At 50.0% G+C, this 12,348-nt stretch overlaps 1 protein-coding gene across 2 annotated transcripts in view; it reads left to right on the top strand.

The window, feature by feature from the left end:
• Positions 1 to 12,348, top strand: part of SLC22A7 (solute carrier family 22 member 7) — a 52,776-nt gene that overhangs the window by 21,264 nt on the left and 19,164 nt on the right. For both annotated transcript variants that reach the window (XM_068232590.1, XM_068232591.1), the window contains exon 3: positions 9,733 to 9,836. In XM_068232590.1, the coding sequence (XP_068088691.1) occupies positions 9,733 to 9,836 (104 nt within the window). The remainder of the gene's footprint in view (positions 1 to 9,732; positions 9,837 to 12,348) is intronic.

Genomic DNA, 12,348 nt, shown 5'->3' with positions numbered 1-12,348 from the left:
ACAGGAGAAAAGCTTTCTACAAATGTTTCCTTGTGGTTGCTGTTCTATCAAAAATACACTATGCTCTCTCTATATTACCAGCACCAGGGCCCAGTCACTCTATGCTCTATATATAACCAGCACCGGGGCCTAGTCACACTATGCTCTATATATAACCAGCACCAGGGCCCAGTCACACTATGCTCTATATATAACCAGCACCGGGACCCAGTCACACTATGCTCTCTATATTGCCAGCACCAGGGCCCAGTCACACTATGCTCTCTATATTACCAGCACTGGGGCCCAGTCACACTATCCTCTATATTACCAGTACCAGGACCCAGTCACACTACTATGCTCTCTATATTACCAGCACCAGGGCCCAGTCACACCATGCTCTCTATATTACCAGCACCAGGGCCCAGTCACACTATGCTCTCTCTCTATATTACCAGCACCAGGGCCCAGTCACACTATGCTCTCTATATTGCCAGCACCAGGGTCCAGTCACACTATCCTCTATATTACCAGCACTGGGGCCCAGTCACACTATGCTCTCTATATTACCAGCACCAGGGCCCAGTCACACTATGCTCTCTATATTACCAGCACCAGGGCCCAGTCACACTATGCTCTCTCTATATTACCAGCACCAGGGCCCAGTCACACTATGCGCTCTATATTACCAGCACCAGGGCCCAGTCACACTATGCTCTCTATATTACCAGCACCAGGGCCCAGTCACACTACGCTCTCTATATTACCAGCACTGCAGATCTAGTCACACTATGCTCTCTATATTGCCAGCACCAGGGCCCAGTCACACTATCCTCTATATTACCAGCACTGGGGCCCAGTCACACTATGCTCTCTATATTACCAGCACCAGGGCCCAGTCACACTATGCTCTCTATATTACCAGCACCAGGGCCCAGTCACACTATGCTCTCTCTATATTACCAGCACCAGGGCCCAGTCACACTATGCTCTCTATATTACCAGCACCAGGGCCCAGTCACACTATGCTCTCTATATTACCAGCACTGCAGATCTAGTCACGCTATGCTCTCTATATTACCAGCCCCGGGGCCCAGTCACAATATGCTCTCTATATTACCAGCACCGGGGCCCAGTCACACTATGGGCTCTATATTACCAGCACCGGGGTCCAGACACACTATGCTCTCTATATTACCAGCACCGGGGCCCAGAAACACTATGCTCTCTATATTACCAGCACCAGGGCCCAGTTACACTATGCTCTCTATATTACCAGCACCGGGGCCCAGTCACACTATGCTCTCTATATTACCAGCACTGCAGATCCTGTCACACTATGCTCTCTATATTACGAGCACCGGGGCCCAGACACACTATGCTCTCTATTAGGCATGCTCGGAATTGCAATTTCCCGTTCCGCGGTAATTCCGCATCCCGCCGATTCGAAATTCCGCTTCCGTTTCATTCCGGCGGTATTCCGGAGCTGTTCCGCGGTATTCCGCCTTCCGTCATAAATTTTTTAAAATCTCAATCCCTCTCATCCATCCATCCTCTTATATCATCCTGTAGGGAATTGCAGTTTTTCAAAACAGCTTACATACCATAGCTGGGATTTGAACCCAGGCCTTAGTGTGTAGTAGGTATCTGTCTTACCCCCAAGACCATCAACCACACTACATGCTAAAGCTGGCCTAGCATGTACCATTATCATCAACTCAATAGAAAAAGTAGCATGATTAAGGATTTGTACTTTTTTTGAAAAGGCAGCTTACATACCATAGCTGGGATTTGAACCTAGGCCACAGTGTGTAGTAGGTATCTGTCTTACCCCCTAGACCAAGGGTCCCCAACCACCGGGCCGCGGCCCACTGCCGGTCCGTTAGCAGTTTCCAGCTGGGCCGCGGCGGGTGTGTCATCTTGCCCCTCCCGCGGCCGCCGCTTCGGTTACTTTATGAGCGGGCGGCCGCTTCCGGATTCCCCCAGGCGCCGTTCTCCTTCTTGAAGTACTATCTCCTCCTATAACAGCAGCACGTCTTGCGTCTGCTGTAAGGAGGGAAGGAGGCGGAGCAGCGGTTCCCATGGTAGCGGCGATGCATATCGCCGCTACAGGAAGCCGCTGCCCCGCCTCCTTCCCTCCTTACAGCAGATGCAAGACGCACTGCTGTTATAGGAGGAGATAGTACTGCATGCATGAAGGAGAGCGGCGCCTGGGGGAATCCGGAAGCGGCCGCCCGCCCGCTCATAAGGTAACAGAAGCGGCGGCCGGGGGCACCACCTACGCATACTGGGCACTATACTAGCTATAGCTGGGCACTATACTAGCCATGATAGGCACTGTACTAGCCATGCTGGGCACTATACTAGCCATGCTGGGCACTATACTAGCCATGCTGGGCACTATACTAGCCATGCTGGGACACTATACTAGCCATGCTGGGACACTATACTAGCCATGCTGGGACACTATACTAGCCATGCTGGGACACTATACTAGCCATGCTGGGCACTATACTAGCCATACTGGGGCACTATACTAGCCATGCTGGGACACTATACTAGCCATGCTGGGCACTATACTAGCCATGCTAGGCACTGTACTAGCCATGCTGGGCACTATACTAGCCATGCTGGGCACTATACTAGCCATACTGGGGCACTATACTAGCCATGCTGGGACACTATACTAGCCATGCTGGGACACTATACTAGCCATGCTGGGCACTATACTAGCCATACTGGGACACTATACTAGCCATGCTGGGACACTATACTAGCCATCCTGGGGCACTATACTAGCCATGCTGGGCACTATACTAGCCATACTGGGACACTATACTAGCCATGCTTGGCACTATACTAGCCATGCTGGGCACTATACTAGCCATACTGGGGCACTATACTAGCCATGCTGGGGCACTATACTAGCCATGCTGGGACACTATACTAGCCATGCTGGGACACTATACTAGCCATGCTGGGCACTATACTAGCCATGCTGGGCACTATACTAGCCATGCTGGGGCACTATACTAGCCATGCTGGGGCACTATACTAGCCATGCTGGGGTACTATACTAGCCATGCTGGGCACTATACTAGCCATGCTGGGGCACTATACTAGCCATGCTGGGCACTATACTAGCTATAGCTGGGCACTATACTAGCCATGCTGGGCACTGTACTAGCCATGCTGGGCACTATACTAGCCATGCTGGGCACTATACTAGCCATGCTGGGGCACTATACTAGCCATGCTGGGCACTTTACTAGCCATACTGGGGCACTATACTAGCTATACTGGGGTAACTATACTAGCCTAGCCATGCTGGGCACTTTACTAGCCATACTGGGGCACTATACTGGGCACTTTACTAGCTATACTGGGGCACTACCTACCCATACTGGACACTATATTAGCTATACTGGGCGCTATACTAGGGCACTACCGACCCATACTGGGACTATACTAGCTATACTGGTCACAATACTAGCTATACTGGGGCACTATACTAGCTACACTGGGGTAACTATACTAGCCATACTGGGGCAACTAAACTCCCTATACTGAGGCAACTATGCTAGCTATGCCGCCGCACCCCAGCCCCTCCCCCCGTAACCCGCTGCGCATGACACTGTCCACTAGGTCGCGCGCGCAATAACACCCCCCCTCCCCCCAGGCCCCGGAGAAAAATTTGGTCACTAAGTGGTCCCCGGGCCGGAAAAGGTTGGGGACCCCTGCCCTAGACCATCAACCACACTACATGTTAAAGCTAGCCTAGCATGTACCATTATCATCAATTCAATAGAAAAAGTAGCATGATTAAAGATTTGTACTTTTTGAAAAGGCAGCTTACATACCATAGCTGGGATTTAAACCCAGGCCTCAGTGTGTAGTAGGTATCTGTCTTACCCCCTAGACCATCACCCACACTACATGCTAAAGCTGGCCTAGCATGTACCATTATCATCAATTCAATAGAAAAAGTAGCATGATTAAGGATTTGTACTTTTTGAAAAGGCAGCTTACACACCATAGCTGGGATTTGAACCCAGCCCTCAATGTGTAGTAGGTATCTGTCATACCCCCTAGACCAGGCATGGGCAAACTCGGCCCTCCAGCTGTTACGGAACTACAAGTCCCACAATGCATTTGCCTTTATGAGTCATGACTGTGGCTGTCAGACTCCTGCAATGCATTGTGGGACTTGTAGTTCATTAACAGCTGGAGGGCCCATGCCTGCCCTAGACCATCAACCACACGATAATGGTACATGCTAGGCCAGCTTTAGCATGTAGTGTGGTTGATGGTCTAGGGGGTAAGACAGATACCTACTACACACTGAGGCCTGGGTTCAAATCCCAGCTATGGTATGTAAGCTGTTTTGAAAAACTGCAATTCCCTACAGGATGATGGAGGAGGAGGGATTTTTTTGGGTGTTATGCCGGAAAATTCCGCGGAAATAATACAATTTCCGCGGAATTCCGTTTGAGAGGTTTAGCAATTCCGTTTCAACTACCGGAATCGGAATTAACCTAATTCCGGCCCGGAATCACGCAGTTAACAATTCCACGGAATTTACCGAGCATCCCTACTCTCTATTTAACCAGCAATAGGGATCCAGTCACACTATGCTCTCTATATTACCAGCCCAGGGGCCCAGTCACACTATGCTCTCTATATTACCAGCACCGGGGCCCAGTCACACTATGCTCTCTATATTACCAGCACCGGGGCCCAGTCACACTATGCTCTCTATATTACCAGCACCGGGGCCCAGTCACACTATGCTCTCTATATTACCAGCCCCGGGGCCCAGTCACACTATGCTCTCTATATTATCAGCACCGGGGCCCAGTCACACTATGGTCTCTATATTACCAGCACCGGGGCCCAGTCACACTATGCTCTCTATATTACCAGCACCAGGGCCCAGTCACACTATGCTCTCTATATAACCAGCACCAATCCCACTATGCTCTCTATATTACCAGCACCAGGGCCCAGTCACACTATGCTCTCTATATTACCAGCACCGGGGCCCAGTCACACTATGCTCTCTATATTACCAGCACCAGGGCCCAGTCACACTATGCTCTCTATATTACCAGCACCGGGGCCCAGTCACACTATGCTCTCTATATTACCAGCACCAGGGCCCAGTCACACTATGCTCTCTATATTACCAGCACCAGGGCCCAGTCACACTATGCTCTCTATATAACCAGCACCAGGGCCCAGTCACACTATGCTCTCTATATTACCAGCACCGGGGCCCAGTCACACTATGCTCTCTATATTACCAGCACTGGGGCCCAGTCACACTATGCTCTCTATATTACCAGCACCGGGGGCCAGTCACACTAGGCTCTCTATATTACCAGGACCAGGATCCAGTCTCACTATGCTCTCTATATTACCAGCACTGGGGATCCAGACACACTATGCTCTCTATATTACCAGCACCGGGGCCCAGTCACACTATGCTCTCTATATTACCAGCACCGGGGCCCAGTCACACTATAATCTCTATATAACCAGCACCAGGGCCCAGTCACACTATGCTCTCTATATTACCAGCACCAGGGCCCAGTCACACTATGCTCTCTATATTACCAGCACCAGGGCCCATTCACACTATGCTCTCTACATTACCAGCACCAGGGATCCAGACACACTATGCTCTCTATATTACCAGCACCGGGGCCCAGTCACACTATGCTCTCTATATTACCAGCACTGCAGATCTAGTCACGCTATGCTCTCTATATTACCAGCACTGGGGCCCAGTCACAATATGCTCTCTATATTACCAGCACCGGGGCCCAGTCACACTATGCTCTCTATATTACCAGCACCGGGGCCCAGTCACACTATGCTTTCTATATTACCAGCAGCACTGCCCAGTCACACTATGCTCTCAATATTACCAGCACCAGGGCCCAGTCACACTATGCTCTCTATATTACCAGCAATAGGGATCCAGTCACAATATGCTCTCTATTTAACCAGCACCGGGGCCCAGTCACACTCTGTTCTCTATATTACCAGCACCAGGGCCCTGTCACACTATGCTCTCTATATTACCAGCACCGGGGCCCACTCACACTATGCTCTCTATATTACCAGAACCGGGGCCCAGTCACACTATGCTCTCTATATTACCAGCCCCAGGGCCCAGTCACACTATGCTCTCTATATTACCAGCACCGTGGCCCAGTCACACTATGCTCTCTATATTACCAGCACAGGGGCCCAGTTACACTATGCTCTCTATATTACCAGCACCAGGGCCCAGTCACACAATGCTCTCTATATTACCAGCACCGGGGCCCAGTCACACTATGCTCTCTATATTACCAGCACCGGGGGCCAGTCATACTAGGCTCTCTATATTACCAGCACTGGGGATCCAGACACACTATGCTCTCTATATAACCAGCACCAGGGCCCAGTCACACTATGCCCTCTATATAACCAGCACCAGGGCCCAGTCACACTATGCTCTCTATATAACCAGCACCAGGGCCCAGTCACACTATGCTCTCTATATTACCAGCACCGGGGCCCAGTCACACTATGCTCTCTATATTACCAGCACCGGGGCCCAGTCACACTATGCTCTCTATATTACCAGCACCGGGGCCCAGTCACACTATGCTCTCTATATTACCAGCACCGTGGCCCAGTCACACTATGCTCTCTATATTACCAGCACCGGGGCCCAGTCACACTAGGCTCTCTATATTACCAGCACCAGGGTCCAGTCTCACTATGCTCTCTATATTACCAGCACTGGGGATCCAGACACACTATGCTCTCTATATAACCAGCACCAGGGCCCAGTCACACTATGCTCTCTATATTACCAGCACTGGGGATCCAGTCACGCTATGCTCTCTATATTACCAGCACCAGGGCCCAGTCACACTATGCTCTCTATATTACCAGCACCGGGGCCCAGTCACACTATGCTCTCTATATTACCAGCACCAGGGCCCAGTCAAACTATGCTCTCTATATTACCAGCACCAGAGCCCACTCACACTATGCTCTCTATATTACCAGCACCGTGGCCCAGTCACACTATGCTCTCTATATTACCAGCACCGGGGCCCAGTCACACAATGCTCTCTATATTACCAGCACCGGGGCCCAGTCACACTAGGCTCTCTATATTACCAGCACCAGGGTCCAGTCTCACTATGCTCTCTATATTACCAGCACTGGGGATCCAGACACACTATGCTCTCTATATAACCAGCACCAGGGCCCAGTCACACTATGCTCTCTATATTACCAGCACTCTGGTTCCAGTCACACTATGCTCTCTATATTACCAGCTCAGAGCCCAGTCACACTATGCTCTCTATATATGCTCTCTATATTACCAGCACCAGGGCCCAGTCACACTATGCTCTTTATATTACCAGCACCGGGGCCCAGTCACACAATGCTCTCTATATTACCAGCACCGGGGCCCAGTCACACTAGGCTCTCTATATTACCAGCACCAGGGTCCAGTCTCACTATGCTCTCTATATTACCAGCACTGGGGATCCAGACACACTATGCTCTCTATATAACCAGCACCAGGGCCCAGTCACACTATGCTCTCTATATTACCAGCACTGGGGATCCAGTCACACTATGCTCTCTATATCACCAGCACCAGGGCCCAGTCACACTATGCTCTCTATATATGCTCTCTATATTACCAGCACCAGGGCCCAGTCACACTATGCTCTCTATATAACCAGCACCAGGGCCCAGTCACACTATGCTCTCTATATAACCAGCACCAGGGCCCAGTCACACTATGCTCTCTATATTACCAGCACCAGGGTCCAGTCTCACTATGCTCTCTATATTACCAGCACTGGGGATCCAGACACACTATGCTCTCTATATAACCAGCACCAGGGCCCAGTCACACTATGCTCTCTATATTACCAGCACTGGGGATCCAGTCACACTATGCTCTCTATATTTATGTACAGAAGGATCCGCAACCAAACAGAGGTAGAATCGCTGTTTTTTTATTCAAAGATTCCACATGACAGATGCAGTGAATTCACAAGGTTCAACTAGTTGAACCTTGTGAATTCATTGCATCTGTCATGTGGAATCTTTGAATAAAAAAACAGCGATTCTACCTCTGTTTGGTTGCGGATCCTTCTGTACATATTTATGGATTGGCCTGGCTTCCCTGATCCTGCACCCAGTGGCTGAACCGGTAGGGGGTTTGAGCGTTTTTGCTTACTTGGATTTGTCTATGCTCTCTATATTACCAGCACCGGGGCCCAGTCACACAATGCTCTCTATATTACCAGCACCGGGGCCCAGTCACACTAGGCTCTCTATATTACCAGCACCAGGGTCCAGTCTCACTATGCTCTCTATATTATCAGCACTGGGGATCCAGACACACTATGTTCTCTATATATCCAGCACCAGGGCCCAGTCACACTATGCTCTCTATATTACCAGCACTGGGGATCCAGTCACACTATGCTCTCTATATTACCAGCACCAGGGCCCAGTCACACTATGCTCTCTATATAACCAGCACCAGGGCCCAGTCACACTATGCTCTCTATATTACCAGCACCGGGGCCCAGTCACACTATGCTCTCTATATTACCAGCACCAGGGCCCAGTCACACTATGCTCTCTATATTACCAGCACCAGAGATCCAGACACACTATGCTCTCTATATTACCAGCACCGGGGCCCAGTCACACTATGCTCTCTATATTACCAGCCCCGGGGCCCAGTCACACTATGCTCTCTATATTACTAGCCCCGGGGCCCAGTCACACTATGCTTTCTATATAACCAGCACCAGGGCCCAGTCACACTATGCTCTCTCTATATTACCAGCACTAGGGATCCAGTCACACTATGCTCTCTATATTACCAGCACCAGGGATCCAGACACACTATGCTCTCTATATTACCAGCACCGGGGCCCAGTCCCACTATGCTCTCTATATTACCAGCACCGGGGCCCAGTCACACTATGCTCTCTATATTACCAGCAGCGGGGCCAAGTCACACTATGCTCTCTATATTACCAGCACCCGGGCCCAGTCACACTATGCTCTCTATATATAACCAGCACCGGGGCCCAGTCACACTATGCTCTCTATATTACCAGCACAGGGGCCCAGTCACACTATGCTCTCTATAAATAACCAGCACCAGGGATCCAGTCATACTATGCTCTCTATATTACCAGCACCAGGGCCCAATCACACTATGCTCTCTATATTACCAGCACCAGGGCCCAGTCACACTATGCTCTCTATATAACCAGCACCAGGGTCCAGTCACACTATGCTCTCTATATTACCAGCACCAGGACCCAGTCACACTATGCTCTCTATATTACCAGCACCAGGGCCAAGTCACACTATGCTCTCTATATTACCAGCACCAGGGATCCAGACACACTATGCTCTCTATATTGCCAGCATCAGGGAGCCAGACACACTATGCCCTCTATATTACCAGCACCAGGGCCAAGTCACACTATGCTCTCTATATTACCAGCACCAGGGATCCAGTCACACTATGCTCTCTATATTACCAGCATCAGGGATCCAGACACACTATGCTCTATATGAACAGTACCGGGGCCCAGTCACACTACCTTTTATATGTTACCAGCACTGCGGATCCAGTCCCACTGTGCTCTATAATATCATCATCACATCAGAACCAGTCATACTATGCTTTGTATATTGCAGTGGGATGTGGTGTGTGACCAGCGAGGAATGAGCAAAGCACTGGTCACTTTATTCTTTATTGGTGTCACAACAGGAGCTGTCATCGCGGGATACCTCTCTGACAGGTCAGCGGAAAAATATTCCACAGAGATTAACAATGTGCAAATCAGCCTTATAAATGCTCAGTATGTGTTCTGGAGAGGTGAGGCCTGTGAGTGTAGAATATTCTGGAGACAGGGCCGGCCCTAGACTTTTTGCCGCCTGAGGCAAATTTAGGAGAAGATTGCTGCCGCCCCCCCCCCCCCCCCCACCCGTCCGTGGGTGCGGGGGCGGCCACCGAGCCGGAGGGGTAGCGGGCAGGTCGGGGGTATTGGGCCTAGCGGTGGGGAGGGGGGTCGGACCCCCCCTCCCTCGCCTGGGTCCCCCGATCTGCGCTCCCCTCCAGCTGTAATTAGGAAGCAGCCGCTTGCAGATCTTAAGAGGCAACGGGCGGGGAGGACTCACCTTATCCGCGTTCCATCATGCGATCCACTGACGTCACTTCCTGCATCGCTGTCCACTTACAATACAGTGGGCGGCAATGCATGAAGTGATGTCAGTGGAGCGCTCGCTGGAACGCAGAAAAGGTGAGTCCTCCCCGCCTGTTGCCTCTTACGATCTGCAAGCGGCTGCTTCCTAATTACAGCTGGAGGGGAGCGCAGAATCAGATCGGGGGACCCAGGCGAGGGAGGGGGGGGGTCCGACCCCCCTTCCCACCGCTAGGCCCAATACCCCCGACCTGCCCGCTACCCGGGCGGGTGCCGCCCCTAGAAGTTTGCTGCCTGAGGCAAATGTTTCACCCCGCCTCTTGAGCGGGCCGGCCCTGTCTGGAGAGATGAGGCCTGTGACTAGAGGGATTAGGGGTGAGAGTACAGAATATTCTGGAGAGATGAGGGGTGTGTGTACAGAATATTCTGTAGAGATGAGGGGTGTAACAAATATTATATTCGGTACTAACACCCCTCATATCTACAGAATATTCTATGAGAGATGATGGTGTTAGTGTAGAATATTCTGGAGAGACGAAGCCTGTGACTGTAGAATATTCTGGAGAGATGAAAATAGAATATTCTGGAGATGATGAGGGGTGTAACAAAATAGAATATTCTGTAGACATGAGGGGTGTAAATACCGAATATTCTGGAGAGATGAGGGTGACATTGTACAATATTCTGGAGAGATGAGGGGTGTTAGTGTAGAATATTCTGAAAAGATGAGGGGTGTTAGTGTAGAGTATTCTGGAGAGATGAGGGTGTTAATGTAGAGTATTTTGGGGAGATGAGGGGTGTGAGTACAGAATATTCTGGAGAGTTTAGGGATGTAAATGTAAAATATTCTGTAGATATGAGTGGACGGAGTGTAGAATATTCTGTAGAAGAGGAGGGGAGTAGGTGTAAAATATTCTGAAGAGATGAGGGCTGTGACTATAGACTATTCTGTAGAGATGAGGGCGTAGGTGTAGAATTTTCTGGAGAGATGAGGGGTGTGAGTGTAGAATATTTTGTAGAGATGAGGGGTGTGAGTACAGAATATTCTGGAGAGATGAGGGGTGTGAGTGTAGAATATTCTGGAGAGATGAGGGGTGTGAGTGTAGAATGTTCTGGAGAGATGAGGGGTGTGAGTGTAGAATATTCTGGAGAGATGAGGGGTGTAAGCGTAGAATATTCTGGAGAGATGAGGGGTGTTAGTGTAGAATATTCTTTAGAAGAGGAGGGGTGTGAGTGTAGAATATTCTGTAGAGAGGAGGGTGTGAGTGTAGAATATTCTGTAGAGATGAGGGGTGTGAGTGTAGAATATTCTGTAGAGAGGAGGGTGTGAGTGTAGAATATTCTGTAGAGATGAGGGGTGTGAGTGTAGAATATTCTGTAGAGATGAGGGGTGTGAGTGTAGAATATTCTGTAGAGATGAGGGGTGTGAGTGTAGAATATTCTGTAGAGATGAGGGGTGTGAGTGTAGAATATTCTGTAGAGAGGAGGGTGTGAGTACAGAATATGCTGTAGAGATGAGGGGTGTGAGTACAGAATATTCTGTAGAGATGAGGGGTGTGAGTGTAGAATATTTTGTAGAGATGAGGGGTGTGAGTACAGAATATTCTGGAGAGATGAGGGATGTGAGTGTTGAATATTTTAGAGAGACGCGGGGTGTGAGTGTAGAATATTCTGTAGAAATGAAGGGTGTGAGTGTAGAATATTCTGTAGAGATGAAGGGTGTGAGTGTAGAATATTCTGTAGAGATGAAGGGTGTGAGTGTAGAATATTCTGGAGAGATGAGAGCTGTGAGTACCAGGACCGGGCCGAGGCATAGGCTGGAGAGGCTCCAGCCTCAGGGCGCAGTGTAGGAGGGGGCGCACAATTCATTCAGCTGTCATTCCTAGTTGTGTTTGAAGCAGAAAGAAATAAGAAAAGGGGATACATAGCAGTGACTGCAAGCCAGATAACTAGATATTAAGGTGTTGGGGTGGTTGTGGGCCCTGTGGTACCTCTTAGTCTAATAGCAATTAGTGTGTGACAGCTGGGGTGGGAGGGATGGAGGGGCGCACTTTGGTGTCCCAGCCTTGGGTGCTGGAGGACCTTGTCCCGCCTCTGGTGAGTACAGAAT

This window comes from Hyperolius riggenbachi, chromosome 4 (genome assembly GCF_040937935.1).
Source record: "Hyperolius riggenbachi isolate aHypRig1 chromosome 4, aHypRig1.pri, whole genome shotgun sequence".
In the NCBI taxonomy this organism is placed as follows: domain Eukaryota; kingdom Metazoa; phylum Chordata; class Amphibia; order Anura; family Hyperoliidae; genus Hyperolius; species Hyperolius riggenbachi.
This window is presented reverse-complemented; position numbering and strand designations above follow the sequence as displayed.